The sequence below is a fragment of the Helianthus annuus genome, chromosome 7 (genome assembly GCF_002127325.2).
Source record: "Helianthus annuus cultivar XRQ/B chromosome 7, HanXRQr2.0-SUNRISE, whole genome shotgun sequence".
NCBI classification, from domain to species: Eukaryota; Viridiplantae; Streptophyta; class Magnoliopsida; order Asterales; family Asteraceae; genus Helianthus; species Helianthus annuus.
This window is the reverse complement of record NC_035439.2, coordinates 107,731,736-107,754,081: the sequence shown is the minus strand read 5'-3', so window position 1 is coordinate 107,754,081 and position 22,346 is coordinate 107,731,736. Positions and strand designations below refer to the sequence as shown.

At 38.4% G+C, this 22,346-nt stretch overlaps 1 protein-coding gene across 1 annotated transcript; it reads right to left on the bottom strand.

The window, feature by feature from the left end:
• Positions 1 to 880: 880 nt before the first annotated feature.
• On the bottom strand, positions 881 to 1,633 carry LOC110866451. Its single transcript, XM_022115597.1, has one exon. It carries the CDS (start codon positions 1,631 to 1,633, stop codon positions 881 to 883), a length of 753 nt encoding a protein of 250 aa, XP_021971289.1.
• Between the last annotated feature and the right edge of the window lie 20,713 nt (positions 1,634 to 22,346).

Genomic DNA, 22,346 nt, shown 5'->3' with positions numbered 1-22,346 from the left:
CAATATCTCGTACTGTATTGAATATATTTTTTTATTATTGTGAACAACATTCAAAATACTTATTCTCCTATCAATATAGTTCTGAGGAGAATATATTATGAACAGCAGTATCAATATCTCGTACTTTAGAACAACTAGGATTTTCTTTTGATTTGTATATACAAAGATATATATTATGAACCGATACAATAAAATTAGATTTTTTCCCCTCAAACACATGACGGTTCCTAATGTCATACATAACAATCTTACCCGAAATTTTCTTTTCTCCGGCGATTGTCCTCAACCGCCTTTTTAGAACTCATCACCGTCGGACCTCTTCTCTCTCTACCCCCCTCTCTCTAGATTTCTTGATGAAGATGACAACAGGAAGTGATCAACTTCCTTATGGGAAAGCACCGACAACAACAGCAGCAAGCCGGTAGTATCGACGGCACCGACATTCTTCCTCACGATAACGCCGTTTACAGAGCCCTCTTATGTTTTTCCGCTGGCCTCTACGATCCGTTTGGCGAAAAACCGAACTCAACATCGATCATCACATCATCCTCCGTCCAGATCCCATCGGAGAAGCAAGAGAGAAACCGGAGACGGTTATTTCCAATACAGGCGACGATTGCGATTGTTCATCGTCTTCTTCGATCGGTACATCCTTGTGAACTTTTAGGTCTTATTCATTCATTGAGAGACGATTTATTTTTGGAGAGGAGAAAGTGAAAATTTTGGATATGAATATGATGATTTATTCATTTTTTTTTGAATAAAGGCGTTTATATAAAATGAAAAAGAACACAGAACCTTAGCAAGGTGCTAAGGCCATAGTTCAGGTACAGCAACAAGAAAGCAAAGAACCAAAAAAACAGTACAGTAGTGTATTACATCAAATTCCTTTGAAACAACTAAACTCTCCCCATTCTTTCCAACTTAGCTCCTTTTTTCCAGCCCTTGATTTTACCCATAGAAACGAGAGTGCCTTGATGTCCCCGACTGCCCTTGAAACATTCGTTGTTTTTCCGTTGAAAAATACGTTGTTTCTAACACGCCATAATGTCCAACATGTCGCCGCAATAATCACATAAACCGCCTTCTTTTTATCTTGTAATGAACAATGTGATTGAATGTGTTCCATTAATCCCACCAAGCTGAGCATATATCTCGGAATAGGAATTTTGACCCATAACGAGATTGCCGTCCAAACCAGCTGAGCATATTGACAGGAAATCAATAGATGATCAACCGATTCATTGCATATGTTACATAACACACATAAGACCGAAGGTAATTGTATATTCCTGATTGCTAACGCGTCTCTCGTAGGAATCCGATCGAGCACCGCTCTCCAAATAAAGCAGTTTATTTTCTTTGGTATCCAGCAAAGCCACTTGAGAACCTGTGTTTCTGGTATCATTCTCATCCCGTCCAGTTCTGATCTTAGATTACATACGCTGAATTCTTCTCGGTCATCTTCTTGTTTCCATAGCCACCTATCTAATTTGTTATTTATTTCGACATTCTGTAACAACTTTCTGCAATCATCCCACTGTTCCGCAACCTCTGTTTGATGAACCGGTGTATCGCCTCCCCATTCCCAAGAGATGTTTCCATTAATGATACTGTATCTATGTTGAACCATACTAAGTTTATCCGTTTGTAGTGCAAACAAGCTAGGAAAACGATCCTTCAATGGAAACTCGGCTGCCCACTTATCTAACTAAAAAAATATCTTGTCCCCACACCCTATTTTCACTTCCAGCCTCCTTTCGACCTCGGATAGGTTAAGATTTGATCCCTTTCCAAGCTGTACAATGTTTTTCCACACACCACAAATTGAATTCTTCATAGGGATAGCTTGGTAAGTACGTTTCTTCCCATGTATTGCCAAAATAACTTTCGCCCAAAGATGTGATATTTCATTTTTGAATTTCACGATCCACTTTACCATCATGGCTTTGTTCATCGATTTCAAGCTACCTATACCCAAACCCCCCTGTTGCTTCGGTGCCACTACTTTAAACCATGGTACCCAACTCATCTTGTTCTTGTTAATGCAGCCCCCCCCCCCCCAAAGGAATTTCCGCCTTAACTTCTCTAAATATTTAATCACATGTATTGGTGCATTAAATAACGAAAAGTAATAGGTAGGTAGGTTACCTAGATCTGCTTTAACAAGTGTCGTCCTGCCTCCAAATGATAGCGTCCGAGCCTTCCATAGTGAAAGTTTGCTTTCAAAGCGATCAATGACGGGTTTCCAATTTTTCACCAAACCCATGTTGGAGCCTACCGGTAAACCTAAATAGATGAACGGTAACGATCCTTTTTCACACCCAAGTACCGAAGCCATTTCCGAGATGTCACCATTTCCAACCCCCACCCCAAAAACTTTACTTTTTGAGAAGTTTACTTTTAATCCCGAGGATAAATGGAAGCATCTTAACAGTCTAGCAAGATTGTGAAAGTTATCTTCAGACCATTCACCAACAAATAATGCGTCGTCTGCGTACAGAAGATGTGAAATAGTCGGACCCGCTCCAGGTGTTTTAATGCCTCTGAAAATACCCACATCAACCGCACTTTCGGTAGCTAAATGTAGTGCTTCCATTGCCAAAATAAATAAAAGTGGTGATAACGGATCTCCTTGTCTGACTCCCCTTTGAATTTCAAATTCCAAAGTTGGTGAACCGTTTACTAAAATCGATGTTCTGGCAGTCTTTAATAATCCCATAACCCATTTCCTCCAAAGAGCCGGAAAACCCATTTGAGATAGAACCGAATCTAAGAATTCCCAGCTTATCGAGTCGAACGCTTTTTCGAAGTCTACTTTGAAAAGCATAAGCTTCCGTTTACTACTTTTCGCCCACGAAATGAGTTCATTAATAATTAAAGGGCCTTCAAGAATACTCCGCCCTTCTGTATAGGCCGTTTGCACATCACTAACCAAAAAATCCATAACCTTCTTTAATCTGCTAGCTAAGATCTTGGTTACCACTTTTGAAATACAACCGATCAAATTGATTGGCCTAAAGTTATTAATAATTTGAGGATTGCTCGTTTTAGGTATTAGAGAAATGAAGCTCGAATTGCATCCTCGATTTAGTTTACCATGTACATAGAAGTAATCAAGAGCCAAGCCGAAATCTTTTTCAAATAGGTCCCAAAAATCTTTGATGAATCTGAATGTAAAGCCATCCGGACCCGGTGTTTTATCTCCCCCACAATTCCAAACCGCATCCTTAATTTCTTCCTTAGAGAATCTCCTTACCAGCATCGCGGACTGAGATAAAGGTAGTACCTTGAATCCATTATTTATGAATTTCGGTCTGATAGACTCTTGTTTAGTAAACACAGATTCAAAATACACTTTTATGTTATTTTTAAGTTCTTCCGGTTGCGATATACACACATCATCGAAATTCAGCCCATTGATTCTGTTATTCTTCCGATGTCCATTGATTACCCCATGAAAGAAAGCTGAATTTTCATCACCGTCTACCGCCCATTTAACCTTTGCCCTTTGCTTAAGATCTTCCATCTTGTTGTCTTCCAATTCATTTATCGTTTTCAGCCACAAGTCTCTATCATTCACTTCATGTTCAGTTAATGCAACCGATTCAGCCTTTACATCCATCTCATCCACCTTTTTCTGAAGCTCACTTAACATTTTCATGTCCCTATTTTTTATTTTCTCACACCATGGTTTTAAGGCAGCTTTGACGGCCTTCAGTTTTATTGCTAACAGTTTGTCTGGAAGATCCGAACACGTTACATTCTCATACGCTTTTTTCACAACTTCTGCTAAACCCTCCTCCTTTAACCAGGAGTTGAAGAACCTGAAGGGAGGTTTACCAAAGAACACATCTAAACATAGCAACAATAACGGTCTGTGATCTGATTTATATCTCGACAATCCCCATAGTTTCGCTGAAGGCCAAGCAGAAAGAAATGACTGACAAACCAATACTCGATCAATCTTGCTAAACTTTAATCCATCATCCGTCACATACGTGAACGCACAACCCAACATAGCATATTCTACTAAGCCCGCTTCATTTATAAAGAAGTTGAAATCGTTTGCCTCTTGTTTATTAAATCTTGAATTTTTTCTTTCCGTGGGTTCTCTTACGCAGTTAAAATCGCCTAGAAATATCCACGAACCCGAGAAGGACCCCATAAGGGTAAGTAAGTCATTCCAAAGCTGCTTTTTCCGATTTTGATCATGGGGTGCATATATATTAACGATTGACATCTCACCACCACCATTGCAAAGTTCCCCCATTACAGCTAAAAAATATCTATTCTTTACTGTCGATTTTTTAGTAAACAGGCTCGGGTCCCAGATACTCAGTAAACCCCCAGATCTACCACTTGCATCAATTGAATCAAAGTCAAAGAGAGTGTTATCCCAGAAATTACCAACCTGTAAATTCGAGGAGATCGACATCTGTGTTTCTTGAATGGCTATAAAACCGAGTTTATTATTCTTTTTGAGTTTCCTGACGTGCTCCGCTTTGCAGGAATCACCTGCCCCCCTGATGTTTGTTGTTAAGAAATTCATTGGGCATTGTTTGTCGCCTGTGCTTCAACGATCTGGTTCTTGATCCTTTCTTCGTATCCCGAAACCCGAAATCCCACATTTTCCCCAACCCTAACAGTTGCAGCCACCTCTTGTGCGATTTTCCGATTGATGATGTCAGCGTTACCAACTTCTTCATTAGCGCATCCATTCACCAGTTCTCCTTCACTCGCTGATTCACCAGAACTGTTCATAGACTTACTTCTGTGCCTCGATGATTCAGTGTTTCTACCGTTCCACAAAGTGTCCTTCATCTTTAATGAAGGAAAATTATGTTTTTTTGTTCTTCAGACATGTCTTCTGGTGAGGTAAGGGAGTCTGATCCTCACACCTACCCACGATGTCACTTTGATGAGAAGAGCATGGAACATTGTTCAAATCAATGTCTTTCTTCTGTTGGACCATTTGGTTTAATAGATCCATAATATTAAATGGGTCTGATGAGTTGTTTTCCATAAAATCATTATTATCTACGTTGGGCCCAATATGTGGGGGAGTATCCTCCACAAAATCCTCCTCATTAAAAAGGTTTTGTAAGCCCAAACCAGAATTGGGCTCCAAATTGGACCCAACATAGCGTGCAGGGGGAGGTGGTGGGGTATAGCATGGATCAGTGACAGGTGATTCAACATGTGGATCAAAAGATGGTTTGTCAGTATTTAGGTTTGGCATGTCCCCATCATTACAAAAGTCATCCTTGGGACCCATATCATCCGCCGAATTTGTTGCCTCATCATTAATTGTTTTATTCCTATTTTCTAGACCCTCATCAAAAACTGTTGGACGTCTCATTACCCGAGGAGGATGTTCCATCTTCCACGTGCACAATCTTTGGACTACCATTTCCCCATTCCGGTGACCGTTTGTTTTTCCGGCCATCTTCCTCCCACTCCTTCCAAATTGTTTCATTTTCTGATATCCAAATCATAAGTGGCTCTCCTCCCCATCTTAGTGTTAACATGCTATTGATACGGCTGACCTTTTCGGACAAGATCCCCACAACATTAACAGATAAATCATCATCTTCTTCCGAAGCTTTCGATGGAATTATGACCTTCCCAAATAAGTTACCAATCTGGTTGAAAATATCTGAACCCCAGAACTGTAATGGAACACCTCTGATTGCAATCCATGCGACCCTTTGAAAAGATAAATTCTGCCCTTCCCATCGATACAATGACGAGAACCATGTAGACCACTTTTCTTTTTTTAACTTAACAAAATTCTCCGCATCTAGTGAAGTTTTGAATATGAGTAATACTCGTAATCCACCCACATATTTGGTAGAGACTCCAGAAATACTATCTAGTTCTAATAATGATTGTATATCCTTCAGGTCATTAGGATTTTTGACATCACCAATAATAGACCTTCCTTTCCATTTTCTTGAAATTTCACTCTCCTGTAACTTAATTTCCAAAGTATCTTCTGGAACTTTTATCTCCTGTATCCCAGTAGCAATAATTGGTTCCTTGTTTGTTTTTGTATGCATTGGTTTGATGAGCATGATTGTAATGACCGCCATTGTATCTCATCTTCTCCGGTATAGCTTGTGGAGCTTTCGCTTTTTCTTTTGTGTCAACCTGCTTCTTTTGATCATTCCTCATCCCGCCATTATCTCTTCGCCAATTCATCTGCTTGTTACTCCCCACGTTGTTTCCTTTTTCGAATTTTGCCAAGTTAACCGAAACCCTGACTTTATCAATTTTAACCGAGCCCAAGTTTTCTCCTAACGCATGCACATCTCTTACCCCAGCAAACCTAATAAAACCAAAAGTATTTCCCATTTTATCTTTCTTTTTTGCTACATAAGCATCAGTCATGTTTCCAAAGTTCTGAAATATATCCCACAAAAGATAGCTCGAACAGTCCTTTGGTAGGTTGCCAATATAATAAGTGGTTTCTCTAATCTGTGGTTTATTTTGTTGTATGTCTTCCATAATCAGTCTTCTTCCTTTGTATTTTGCTATCCGCGACGGTTCTTCCCTCGTGTAGTCAGCCCGTCTCATGTTATCTTCCTGTCTATCACCATATTCATCAAAAGGTCGGTAGTCGTCATATCTCCTCCCGTTGTTGTAGAACGGCCATCGTCCTCTCTCCATTTCTACGGAAAGTATCACCGCAACCGAAGACGCAGATCTTTAATATGTTAATAGGATTCGTATCAATCTAGCTGAACTATAAATATAGCCGCGATCAATAACAGACCTACTAAGCTATCAAGATCACGACTTGATCGATGACAGTCACCGAGAATAATCACCGATAAGAGAACCGAGTCCCGGAAGGCGAATGGAAGATTCAACGAATCGGTTTAGAATGAAAGGTAGATGTGGATTAGTAGCAATATGCTAATCACACCAGTCCTCGCACGCTAAATCAATCGGTCTTACCTTCGTCGAGCCACCGGCGACCGTTCGTTGGATTGTCCGGCGATATTTTTTAGAGAGAGAATCTTCATGTTGGAGTACAGCTATACCCCCTTTCTATCTTATTATCATTAATATTTAATATTTAATTTTTAAGAAAACCAATGGTACATTAAAACTTATACTACAGTAACCGTTAGGTTAATTTTTTTTTTACTTTGTAGATGCCTTCTTAAAAACAAAGTTGTGGACTTAAATTAATATACTCCAATAACGGGAGTTCATTCATATGAAATTATTTGGTGACTTAATGCGTTGTTTTTAAGTGACTTAATTTTTAACTAACGATAACACGGGTGAGAAAGGTGTTTTCCTCATTGGAGCAAATCAAACCTGAAAATAATCATAAGGGGTGGTTTCACCTTACATGATACAAAATTAATAAATGAGTTTTTTTTTTCCTTTTCTATTTTATAAACATAATTAAAGTTTAGAACCTGCAGTTCTAACAAAAGAGAACCCGAAGTTCTCATACAATATACATTTATTTGAAGGCTTGTTTTTAAAAGGCCTTATCCTTTCATTTGTAGACAAAATGTCGAATTTATCAAAGCTTGAATTCACCGCACTTGACATCTCGGGTAACAACTACCTCCCGTGGACTCTTGATGCTAAAATTTATTTGACGGCAAATAATTTGGGGGAGACAATTATTTATGGTAATCAAAGTAAACCTCAAGATAAATCTGAAGCGGGAATATCTAACTGTTGAGGACCCCTTGAATTGTGGACAAACATCAAAGAACGTTTTGACCACCAGAAGTTGGTCTTACTCCCCAAAGCCCGCTATGAATGGCTTCATTTACGACTGAACGATTTTTTTATGACTGTCAGTGAATATAATTCTGCCTTGTTCCGCATTACCTCTGAGTTAAAATTATGTAGTGAAAAAATAACCGATGATGACATGCTTGGAAAAAAAAACCTTCTCAACGTTCCATGCCTCAAACATGCTCTTGTCGCAGTAATACCGGGAACGTAAATTTACTAAATATTCTGAATTGATATCATGTCTTCTGGTCGCGGAGCAAAACAACAAGCTCCTACTACAAAACCATCAATCGCGACCCGCCGGTGCAAGCCCATTCCCTGAAGCGAATGTGGCCAATTATCAAAGTGGACGAGGTAGAGGTAGAGGTCGTGGCCCCAGCAGAGGTTGTGGTCGTGGTCGAGGACGGGGATATACATGGCATCGAGAGTCCCAGAACACTAAAAATAAATAAATAAATAAACAGTGGTGGTGAATCGAGTCGACATAAACGGGGCGACCTTCAAAAGGGAAAAGTAGTGGGAAACAAAACAACATTTGTTATAAATGTGGGATGTCAATCATTGGTTCTGCACATGTCACACCCCTAAGCACCTCATTGAGGCATATCAACGCATTTGTTATAAACTCTTGCAATATTTCATTTTACTTCTTTGAATTAACTTTTATTTATTTTTATTCCCTGAAGAAATGTATACTAGCTCCAGTAGAGCTATTATTGGTGATGAATGTCTGGTAAACAGCGGTAGTACTAACACTATTCTCAAAGATATGAAATTTTTCTCTGAGTTGTCTCCGGCAGAGACACTGATTAGTACTATATCTGGTGTCAGTAACCTTATCGAAGGCTCCAGCAGAGCACACACAATATTGTCTTCGGGTACCCAACTAACTATTGATAATGCATTATATTCAAGTAAATCCAGAAGAAATTTACTTAGCTTTAAAGATATTCGAAAAAACGGTTACCACCTAAAAACAATATCTGAACAAAATATTGAATATCTTCAAATTACTTTAAACAAAAATGGCAAGGAAACAATTGTTGAACAATTAGAAGCCTTATCCTCTGGATTATATTGTACTAATATCAATCCTATTTAATCATACATGGTGAGTAACCAAAAGTTGTTAGATACAGACACATTCAATATATGGCATGACCGTCTAGGTCACCCTGGTAGCATAATGATGAGATGAATAATCAAAAGTGCAACCGGGCACCCTCTCAAAAACTTAAAACTTTTGCTACCACAAGAATTATCATGTGCAGCATGTTCTCTGGGCGAACTTATAACTCGGCCCTCACAAACTAAATTAATACATGAAACCCCATCATTTTTTGACAGAATCCAAGGGGATATTTGTGGGCCCATTCATCCTCCGTGTGGACCATTCCGCTATTTCTTGGTCTTAATTGACGCATCCTCAAGGTGGTCACACGTGAGCCTTTTAGCTACTCGAAATGTAGCATTTGCCCGACTTTTAGCTCAAATCATACAACTGAGAGCAAATTTCCCGGATAATCAAATTAAAAACATCCGGATGGATAATGCGGGAGAGTTCACATCTCAAGCTTTTAATGAATATTGTATGTCAATTGGGATCAGTGTTGAACATTCAGTACCTCATGTTCACACACAAAACGGTTTAGCTGAATCTCTGATTAAACGATTACAAATAATCGCTAGACCGTTCTTAATGAGATGTAAATTACCATCTTCTGCATGGGGTTATGCTATTTTGCATGCCGCTGCACTGATTAGATTGAGACCAACTGCTGATCATGAATACTCTCCATTGCAACTGGTCTCCGGACGAGAACCAAGTTTGTCCCACCTTAGAATTTTTGGTTGTGCGGTATACGTACCAATATCGCCACCACAACGTACTACAATGGGACCCCAAAGAAGACTGGGTATCTATATTGGTTTTAACACCCCATCCATTATTAAATATTTAGAACCAAAGACGGGAGACATGTTTACAGCACGGTATGCTGACTGTCATTTTGATGAAACAATGTTCCCAGTCTTAGGGGGAGATAAGGACAAAGAAAGACTGGTAACACAAGAAATAACGTGGAATGCATCATCGCTATCAAATCTCGACCCCCGAAGTGGTCAATGTGAATATGAAGTCCAAAAGATCATACATTTGCAAAGAATAGCGAATGAATTACCAGATGCTTTCACAGACACGAATAGAGTGACAAAGTCACATGTACCAGCATCAAATGCACCTGCTCGAATTGAAGTAATCCCAGAAGCGATTACTATACAACGAAAGCGTGGGAGACCAATCGGTTCCAAAGACAAAAACCCACGGAAACGAAAAGAGCAAAGTAACGCAGTTGGTGAAAACTTACAAAAGATTATAAGTGAAACCCCAGTAGAGGTAAATGTCCCAGAAGAGACAACCATGAATCCAGAGGAAAATGAAGTTTCAGAAAAAAACACCGGTACCGAACGAAAATGAGATCTCTATTAATTATGTACAAGATAGTACAATGTGGAACCGGAATAAAACACGTGTTGATGATATATTCGCATATGCTATAGCAACGGATGTAATCAATGAAAATGATTACGTACCAAAAACTTTAGAAGAGTGCATGCACAGAAATGATTGGCCAAGATGGCAAGAAGCCATAAATGCCGAATTAAATTCGCTCGAAAAGCGACATGTTTTCGGACCTGTAGTCCGAACGCCCATAGACGTCAAACCAGTAGGTTATAAATGGGTGTTTGCAATAAAGAGAAATGAAAAGAATAAGATTGTATGATATAAGGCTCGACGTGTAGCACAAGGGTTTTCCCAAATCCCAGGAGTTGATTATGAGGAAACGTATTCCCCTGTAGTGGATGCGATAACCCTTAGGTTCCTAATCGGCCTCACAATCTCTGAAGGACTTCATATGAGATTAATGGATGTCGTCACCGCATACTTATACGGGACACTTGAAAATGACATCTACATGAAAATCCCTAAAGGATTAAAATTGCCCGAAGCATTAAAATCAACACCTCGAGATATGTGTTCTATAAAGCTCCAGAGATCTTTATATGGTCTCAAACAATCTGGTCGTATGTGGTACAATCGACTTAGTGAATATCTCGAAAAAAGAAGGATACAAGTCTGATGTAATCAGTCCATGTGTTTTTATAAAAAGATCACTCTCAAATTTCACTATAATAGCAGTCTATGTTGATGATATCAACATCATCGGATCTCCTGAAGAGATAGAGAAAGCTGCTCAGTTGCTAAAGAAGGAATTTGAAATGAAAGATCTGGGTATGACGAAATTATGTATCAGACTACAATTTGAGTATCTGTGTAATGGCACATTTGTCCATCAATCAAACTACATCCATAAGATGTTAGTACGGTTCAATATGGATAAAGCACATCCGTTTAGTGTACCTTTGGTTGTCCGACCGCTAGATCCACAGAAGGATCCTTATCGCCCTCAAGAAGAAGGCGAAGAAGTACTTGGTCCAGAAGTACCATACTTAAGCGCGATCGGTGCCCTTATGTATCTCGCAAATAACACAAGACTTGACATTGCATTTGCAGTACATGTACTAGCTAGATACAGTTCGAATCCAACACGTAGACACTGGAATGGTGTAAAACATATATTCCGGTATATTTGCGGGACACAAGACTTAGGTCTTTTCTATCAGAAAGATCAAAAGTCCCAGCTTGTTGGGTATGCTGATGCTGGATATCTATCAGATCCTCACAAAGCAAAATCTCAGACAGGTTATGTATTCACATACGGCGGCACAGCAATTTCTTGGAAGTCAACTAAGCAAACACTTACAGCAACATCATCAAATCATGCCGAATTAATAGCACTATATGATGCTGGTCGAGAATGCGTGTGGTTGAGATCAATGATTAATCACATACAAGAAGCATGCGGATTAGAACAGATCAAGAAGGAACCGACAATTATTTATGAAGACAATGTTGCTTGCATAGCTCAGATAAGAGAAGGTTATATCAAGGGTGATCGAACAAAGCACATCTCAGCAAAGTTCTTCTCAACATATGACTTGCAGAAAGAAGGGGAAATCGATGTTCGCCAGATCAAGTCAATTGAAAATCTAGCAGACTTGTTCATAAAATCTTTACCTAGAAGCAGTTTCGAGCAGTTATTACACAAGATCGGTCTTCGTAGATTGAAAGATGTTTGTTGAATTCAGGGTGAGAATTATACACGTTGTACTCTTTTTCCCTTAACTAAGTTTTGCCCCACTGGGTTTTCTTAGTAAGGTTTTTAATGAGGCAGCATAGCTGATCCAGTAGTATCAGTTTATTTATTCAGGTCCAGAAGTACCTATTTAACATCATCCTGAAGTATGTCGTTAAACTGTGTATAATTCTAAATGTCTGAGGGGGAGTGTTATAAACCAGACATTTTAGGCCCAACCCATTACTTATGGGCTTTAGGGTTTATGGTTTTATTTATCTATATATTGTAATGTTGAATAGAATGAAAGGGTAAGTATTCAGTTTTATCCCTATTACTCTTTGGTTTTTATCAAAAACTAATTTCAAATCGAATTTTAAGATTTTCGCGTCCTGTTCAAATGTTGAACACCCCCTACTTATGTGGTTTAAAATTACCTTTAGCAAAATTATATCTTAGACTTACACCCCCTACTTATGTGGTTAAAAATTACCTTTAGCAAAATTATATCTTAAAAACATTAAAACCAACTTGATACACTAAATAATAGGGCATAATCTTAGAATTTCATATTTTATAACTTTAAATTTATCATAAATATATAAAAACTTACAGTTGTATTACTGTATTAGGTTAAAACCTTGTGTGTGAAACAGGTTGAATAAATATAATTTTATATACTAAGTTAAAAAATGTTACATCTTTCAAAACCAGTGTATTGCACTCCTTTGAATAAACACGTGTATTACACGGCTTCAATAAATATCATGATTATAAAAAATTCCAAGTGGGCGCCGATTAATCCTTATCCCCCACCCTTTGAATAAACACGTGTATTACACGGCTTCAATAAATATCATGATTATAAAAAATTCCAACTGGGCGCCGATTAATCCTTAGCCCCCACCCTACCGGCCGACTAGCAACTAGAGATTTCCACAACCATGATAAATATAATGTAATTGGTTAACAAACACAATCGTCAATATGTGTTTTTGAAAAAAAATGAACTTTACTATTTACTTATTATCACATTTTAGTATTTTACTTTGTTTTTTCTTATTTATTATTATGTTAGGAACTTGTATATTCCATAAGGTATAACATTTTACTTTATTTTTTTATATTTATTAAAATGGATTAAAAGCTTGTGGTTACATGTAGTTGGACTAATGAAATATTAAATAGTTATTAATAAATGAAAAACAATAAAAGAAATAGTTAAAAAGAGGAATATTAAATAAATAAGAGTTCAAAGAAAATAAAGATTATATATCAATAATATTATTATTAGATATAATCTAATATATATTAATCTGATGTATAAATATTAATATATTAGTATGAATTAATAATCTTCTTAAATAAATCAAACCGGTCAATTAGAGTTTAGGCACTAATAGAAAAGTGCATAATTTCCTAAGAAAATTTCCTACGAAAATTTCCTACAAAATTATTCATCACAGATTTAGACACATTTGTGACAAATTTCCTATGAAACCTTTTCAAGATTTTGTGTCAAATTTTCGACACAACAATGATAGAAAAAAAAAACCCTAATTAGTTGTCAGTTGCTTCACAAATATGCCTAAACTAATCTAAAAAAGGTTAGTTGTTGTGACACCTGTGTCACTTCAACCATCAAACAAATGCCAAACCAAGGAAATATTGTATTTCATACTTGGGATTTGTATAAATATGTGTATGCTTTGCACATATCAATTCTTGTTCAATTTCATACTCTACAACGCTTTCTGGAGAATTATACGCAAACTGGTGCATAAACGTACTCAGTTTAATGCGACAAATACTCCGGGAGACCATCATACACTTAACATACCTTAAATAACCTTTACATAACTTAGAAATAAGTTTTGAAGGCTTTGGTATGGCAAAAACAAGTTAATTCGCTTACAGGGACTAAACTTGACAAACTGCGAAAGTATGCCAATTTGAGCTGTAACGAACATTCCGGAACATGTCCATAAGTTAAACATACCATATATATCCTTTACATAGCTTAGAAATAGGCTTTGAGGGGTTTGGTATGCTAAAACAAACTTTTGGATCATTCAGGGACTAAAAGTGTCAAAAAGTGCATAAGTTTGCACTTTCGCGCATAACTCACGTTCTGAATACATCCGGACATCCAAAAATTTATGAAAGCATCCTTATATTATGCCTTAGTGTTTGGCATGAGAAAAATCCATTTGTCGCGTCATTTGGATCGTCTTTCGCGCTTATGCGCATTCCGTCGTAATTAAGCGAACATCGCGATCGTACGGCCAAACGAACCGACATCCGACATATTTTTGGGCATGTTTCATGTCCACAATGTTTAGGCATCATTTTAGGGCCTTAAAGATGACTTTACAGGTCTTAAAGGGGCTGGAAATAGCTTAAAAACGCAACAGGGACCAAATGTGTAAATTCTGCAAGTGGTGCAGATCAGAGGGGCCAGGCGGCCCGCGTAAGGATTGCCCAAAACATGAGGCAGGCCGCGTGAACATGTCTGACAGAAGATTTTGCATTTAATGCAGAATCTGGCCTTTCGTTCGATCAAAGGGCGATGCCTTTTCACCCAAATGAAGGGCCAAGGGTCAAGTTCACTGAATCTAACCCCTGGACACATGTACGCACGAGATCAAGGCACGATATTCGATAAAACGATCCTAACGGTTCCACATTTCCTATAAATACCCCCCCCTTTAGTGTAAAATTCACAAAATCAGATCTTGAAGCTCTAAGTTGAAACCATTGTTTCATACCTGAGCTATTTGGTCTTGATTTGCACTCGGGGACCCTCCGTAAGTCTTCTTTCGTTCTTTTATTCGCTTTTCGAGTCCGAAAGTCAACGTTTTGTTGACTTTCTGCATTGACCAGCTTTTGGTCAATGTGAAGTTCATGGAACTTCATAACGTGAGCGTGATCACGATGGTTATGGTCCATAGTGACCATACCTACTGATTACCACGTTATCTAGGCTCAGTGACGAGTCGTAGTTTCGGCCAAAATGCGCATTCTTGCGTATTTTGTAACCAAACTACTCGTGGGCATCAAAGCCGTTTGTTTTGATGCCAAACCTGTTTCTAAACTTAGTTAAGCATGTTCTAACATGCTTAGCTCGTCACTTTTAGTTTAGTGCTTATATAGGGTCGTAAGGTAAGCGATTTAAACCATCGCTTATACTTTCGAACCCGACCCATTTGGTCGGTCATTAGGACCCAACCAAACACATTAGGAGACCATAGCTATAACCTTCCGAGGTTATACCGTGTGGTCGCAATGTTAGGCGTTCCGAACGCGTTCTACGCGAACGACGCGTTAGGGTAGCATAAGCTACCTAAACGGGTCGTGATGGACCGTAAGCACTTAGATTAGGTTTCATTTTAGTATGTAGGCTTTGCTAAGCCATATTACACGAGTCTCCATACTCGTTTGGTTTACGAACCCGCGTACTGGCCGATCCTTCCGATTTGGTCCGGTATATTAACATAAGCTACCTATTAGGTGCCGTTGATATTCCGTGATCTTTAGCATTATCCGGTTATTATACAAGGAATCCAAAGCAATCTAAGGTGAGTACATAGTTCCCCTCTTTTACTGTTTTCTGAACTGTTTTGGGGTGAAGCATGTGTACCTATCTGTTATTTTCATGATTTCCAAAGTATAATTGATTATACATAATAGTATTTATCTTTTGACAAACTAAATGACTATCTATGGTTTAAACACTGATTCCTCAAAAATTACAAAAGTAATTGTTGGAATAGTACTTATTTTGTTCACCAGACCGATTGGTAGTATGATATAGCGCTATAGGACTAGACACCCCATTCCTGTTGTCATGGAATGTCTGAAACCAATTCGTTTCTCCATCCAAATAGGGATTTCCTTTGTGGTATCCCTATAGTCTCAAAGGTGTAGTTTGATGCACCAGGTCTGAATGAATTCTTAAATCGCACCTTTAAAGTATATTTTGATATACTCCCAAAAAGTATAGTTTGATATACTCTCATGTGTGGTATTGTACAGAACCAACATATATTTTGTAATCATCCAAAGCATATTGCGATATGTTACTTACATAACTAAAACATAGTTTAATATGTTATTTATCACATCCAAAGCATATACTGATATGTTAGTTACAAAACTAAAACATGGTTTAATGTGTTATTTATAAATCCAAGGTATACTTGTAATATACTACTGAAAACTATTATTTTGAATAACTAAAGTATATTTAATATACTATCTATCAAACGATTTAGTTTTGGTTAGTGTTTAGATAACGGAACGAGTGTAATGTGATGAAAACATGGTAGATACGCCGCTGGTACTTCTTATATATAAGTGTTTTCATTGCATTACATACCGTGGCGTTATTTAGTACACTTGGGTTAACAATATTGGAACTGAAATATATTTTAATATATTACTTATTCAACTTTCTTAAAACCAAGGTATATTTTATATATACCATAAACGTTTTATTAAAACATTGTTTTTCAAACAACTTAACTTATACAAACTCATTTTACATGGTTATTCAGTTAACCATACATTATTCTCTTATTTATACATATCATCTGATCCTATCGTTTTTTTAATGATTTACAAGACAAAGCAAATTTACAAAGTTCACGACTAAACATTTTCTCAAACATAAGTCATGAACTCCGTTTTCACAAAACCTATGTATCTCACAGGCATTTTTATGCTGACGTACCTATTTTTACACATGTTTCAGGTGTTGTCTTGAGATGATTGTTGATGCATGCTACATTTAGGATGGACTCGTGCCTTAGCAACTTTAAAACTTGGAAGATCATAGTTGTACTTATGTGATTGTAATAGAACAACGAGTTCATTTAATCAATAAAACAATATTTAAATTTCCATGTGTTATGAAACAATGATTCTGTTACAACACTCCCCGACGTTTCCGCCACGTTTTGTTGTTACACGTGGTCGGGGTGTGACAGAAAAGTTGGTATCAGAGCCCATGGTTATAGGGAATTAGGTTATTAGTAATGCTTTGACCTAGTCTATAACCTTCCTAGGACCCTAACGCGAGTTTACTTGCGTTTAGACATAAAACAATATCGTCACCTATCCTTAGGCGACGACCGCAACAAGAACATAAATTTCAAAACCACTTTGAAAACTAATCATCTGTTCTAGGATGATTGATTACTAGGTTTTGAACCCTTTGTTATAAGGTTTTGAACCCCTTTGAGTTTTCAAAACTCTCGTCAAAGTTGGTCTAAATATTGTGAACACATGCAAACTGGAAGGGTGGGTGCCTGTACCCTGAGTTTTCTGTCTAAGGCTAGAGTGTTCGTACAAATCCACATAATCGGACCAGTCACTCTTACCTGGGAACTCTTGGGGTGAGTGTCCACTTATAGGCGAGCATGTCTTCGCGATACATTATTTTTGACCTATTTGCTTTGATTAATCATCAGGTCGTTTGTTGCTTTGTAGTAACAGACAGACGGCCACTATCCTTGCTTTCATCAGATTTGTTTCATCTCATTCTTTTCGTCAAATTCTCTCACTCGTTTCCTCTCATGTTTCCTCTTTTAGAATGCCTCCTCGACGCGACAATCAGATGGCGAATGCCGAACTGGCGGAAATCATCGCGCAACAAATGGCTGCTGCCCTCCCAATTCTTTATGCTCAAATAACTCAAGCCATCAACAACAACAATGCTCCATGCAATTTCAAGATTTTTAACTCAGCTAAACCGCTCAAGTTCAATGGTTCTGAGGGAGCAACTGGTCTTCTTCAATGGTTCGAGAGCATTGAGAATACTTTCCGTCACGTTCAGTGTCCTGAAAATCGCAAGGTCGAGTTTTCTTCGAGTGTGTTTCAGAAGAGGGCTCTTACGTGGTGGAACGGGGTTATGAGAGACCGCGGTGCAGAGGTTGCATTAGCACAGACTTGGGCCGAGCTTAGGGCTCTTATGATGAAGGAGTTCTGTCCTCGTCATGAGCTTAGGGCTCTAGAAAGGGAATTTGATGATTTAAAGCAAGACAGTGGGGAACATCGAGCCTATACTGATCGCTATGAGGAATTGAGCTTGTTATGCCCTACTATGGTTACGCCTCTGGATAAGGCGATTGAGAAATACATTGATGGGCTTCCTGACGTAGTTCAGGACATCGTTACTGGCAGCAACCCTACTACTGTCAGACAAGCCATTGAATTGGCTGCCACTCTAACTGAATCCCAAATCAGGAAGCGCAAGCTGTTTCGGAAGGGCGACTTAAGACCATCTGACAAGACTGCTCATGTGGAAACAAAGGAAGAAAGTGCTGAGGTGACCAGGAAGAAAAAGCGCAAAGCCTCTCAAAGCTACGCTGTAACTGCTCAAGACAAACAAGTTGCACCAAACCAGCCAACACAACCTCGTAAAAGACAAAACTATGTTGGTACTGCACCGTTGTGCAACAAATGCAACCGTCATCATCTAGAGCAAGAGCAGTGTCACAAATGTACCCACTGTGGGCGGTTGGGACATTTGATCAATGTTTGTCGTTATGCAAATCAAGCTGCTGCAAACCCTGCTGCTGTTCAAGCACGGTTCCCTCCAGGGTCATGTTATAACTGTGGTGACCTTACCCACTACAGAAACAATTGCCCAAGGCTTGTTAACATACCTCCAGCGCGTGGACGAGTGTTCAACATCAATGAGGCAAACATGAACAATGATGCAGCAGTGAACAATTAGTGTTTTGTATTTCCTTAGTTGCTATCTTTTGACACTTCAAGACAAATCCGTTGCTACATAAATAAAGATTTGTTGTTTTTATTTCTGCAAAATTTATGCGTTTGTGTGAATGCTTGATGCAACTTTATGATGTCAACCAAAGACAAACTACTCGTATGGTTCTGTCATATTATGATCACTTGTGATCTCCCCAAGAACCTTAAACTCTCGTTTCTTTTAAGAAACAAAGTTAAACACTTATTGAGAATCCCTCTATCTTTATAGATAGATCTTCATAAATCGTTAAAGTGCCAAATGAAATCCATAGGTTGGATTCCTAGTGTGCCTTAATATCCATACCTAAGGATAACAAAATAAAGAATCAAGTTAACTAAATTTGTGCTTATGTATTTTCTTACATGTTTTGTGGTTGTATGTGATCCATCCAAATCCTCATAGAATCTTTCATATCTTCATACGAGAGATTCATAATGGGATATCCAAAGATACTATCTTAAACCCTTAATGGATTTCAACAGTGTAGTTAAGTCCCTCGGGTTATAAAGTATTATTCTTTAATTGGACCTCTTGAAAGGTCTGCTTAAACAGATTGATTTTGAAAATCTGATTAGAAATATCATGTGATGATATAAAAATGATCCCTTAAGCGGTCTATTTAAAGAGATCGTACGACGGTCTAGTTAAGAAGATCATGTGTTGATCTAGTTAAAAAGATCGTTCGTTGATCGAATTAAAAGGATCCTTTGGTGGTCTAGTCAAATCGCTTCATATTTATTCAAGTAATTTTTCCTACGGATTATGAAATGGGCTGTGCGGACTGTGCAAGGAATTACGTAATTATGGAGGCCTACATAATTATGGAATTCAGTGCACAGGAACCACAGGAAGTTTCATCATGTGTTAAGACCTAGTGACAAGAATAATGATACGGGAGAAGTCTCGGACCTCGACCAATGTCATTTATTCTCACACTCCCCCAATTCTGATCTCAATCACACACCAAGTTTTCCTATGATAAGCCTTCATAAGAAACGTTCGTCAATCAGTAGTTCAGAATTTCATGTTTTACTATTTCAAGGAATTCACTCTGAGGGTTAACAAATTCGCTAAGAATCCTAACATGGCCCAGGGTTTTACCTAAGGGTTCAATGGATCTATTATAAGGCGAAACCTTCACAGCTGTCCTCACGAGTTTCCTCTAGAATTAAATTTCGAGACGAAATTTCCTAAAGTAGGGGAGACTGTGACACCTGTGTCACTTCAACCATCAAACAAATGCCAAACCAAGGAAATATTGTATTTCATACTTGGGATTTGTATAAATATGTGTATGCTTTGCACATATCAATTCTTGTTCAATTTCATACTCTACAACGCTTTCTGGAGAATTATACGCAAACTGGTGCATAAACGTACTCAGTTTAATGCGACAAATACTCCGGGAGACCATCATACACTTAACATACCTTAAATAACCTTTACATAACTTAGAAATAAGTTTTGAAGGCTTTGGTATGGCAAAAACAAGTTAATTCGCTAACAGGGACTAAACTTGACAAACTGCGAAAGTATGCCAATTTGAGCTGTAACGAACATTCCGGAACATGTCCATAAGTTAAACATACCATATATATCCTTTACATAGCTTAGAAATAGGCTTTGAGGGGTTTGGTATGCTAAAACAAACTTTTGGATCATTCAGGGACTAAAAGTGTCAAAAAGTGCATAAGTTTGCACTTTCGCGCATAACTCACGTTCTGAATACATCCGGACATCCAAAAATTTATGAAAGCATCCTTATATTATGCCTTAGTGTTTGGCATGAGAAAAATCCATTTGTCGCGTCATTTGGATCGTCTTTCGCGCTTATGCGCATTCCGTCGTAATTAAGCGAACATCGCGATCGTACGGCCAAACGAACCGACATCCGACATATTTTTGGGCATGTTTCATGTCCACAATGTTTAGGCATCATTTTAGGGCCTTAAAGATGACTTTACAGGTCTTAAAGGGGCTGGAAATAGCTTAAAAACGCAACAGGGACCAAATGTGTAAATTCTGCAAGTGGTGCAGATCAGAGGGGCCAGGCGGCCCGCGTAAGGATTGCCCAAAACATGAGGCGGGCCGCGTGAACATGTCTGACAGAAGATTTTGCATTTAATGCAGAATCTGGCCTTTCGTTCGATCAAAGGGCGATGCCTTTTCACCCAAATGAAGGGCCAAGGGTCAAGTTCACTGAATCTAACCCCTGGACACATGTACGCACGAGATCAAGGCACGATATTCGATAAAACAATCCTAACGGTTCCACATTTCCTATAAATACCCCCCCCCCTTTAGTGTAAAATTCACAAAATCAGATATTGAAGCTCTAAGTTGAAACCATTGTTTCATACCTGAGCTATTTGGTCTTGATTTGCACTCGGGGACCCTCCGTAAGTCTTCTTTCGTTCTTTTATTCGCTTTTCGAGTCCGAAAGTCAACGTTTTGTTGACTTTCTGCATTGACCAGCTTTTGGTCAATGTGAAGTTCATGGAACTTCATAACGTGAGCGTGATCACGATGGTTATGGTCCATAGTGACCATACCTACTGATTACCACGTTATCTAGGCTCAGTGACGAGTCGTAGTTTCGGCCAAAATGCGCATTCTTGCGTATTTTGTAACCAAACTACTCGTGGGCATCAAAGCCGTTTGTTTTGATGCCAAACCTGTTTCTAAACTTAGTTAAGCATGTTCTGACATGCTTAGCTCGTCACTTTTAGTTTAGTGCTTATATAGGGTCGTAAGGTAAGCGATTTAAACCATCGCTTATACTTTCGAACCCGACCCATTTGGTCGGTCATTAGGACCCGACCAAACACATTAGGAGACCATAGCTATAACCTTCCGAGGTTATACCGTGTGGTCGCAATGTTAGGCGTTCCGAACGCGTTCTACGCGAACGACGCGTTAGGGTAGCATAAGCTACCTAAACGGGTCGTGATGGACCGTAAGCACTTAGATTAGGTTTCATTTTAGTATGTAGGCTTTGCTAAGCCATATTACACGAGTCTCCATACTCGTTTGGTTTACGAACCCGCGTACTGTCCGATCCTTCCGATTTGGTCCGGTATATTAACATAAGCTACCTATTAGGTGCCGTTGATATTCCGTGATCTTTAGCATTATCCGGTTATTATACAAGGAATCCAAAGCAATCTAAGGTGAGTACATAGTTCCCCTCTTTTACTGTTTTCTGAACTGTTTTGGGGTGAAGCATGTGTACCTATCTGTTATTTTCATGATTTCCAAAGTATAATTGATTATACATAATAGTATTTATCTTTTGACAAACTAAATGACTATCTATGGTTTAAACACTGATTCCTCAAAAATTACAAAAGTAATTGTTGGAATAGTACTTATTTTGTTCACCAGACCGATTGGTAGTATGATATAGCGCTATAGGACTAGACACCCCATTCCTGTTGTCATGGAATGTCTGAAACCAATTCGTTTCTCCATCCAAATAGGGATTTCCTTTGTGGTATCCCTATAGTCTCAAAGGTGTAGTTTGATGCACCAGGTCTGAATGAATTCTTAAATCGCACCTTTAAAGTATATTTTGATATACTCCCAAAAAGTATAGTTTGATATAC

What these genes read in the sequence shown, in the direction of transcription:
- LOC110866451 (XM_022115597.1), bottom strand. Translation starts at nt 1,633, where the DNA reads ATGGTTCAACATAGATACAGTATCATTAATGGAAACATCTCTTGGGAA.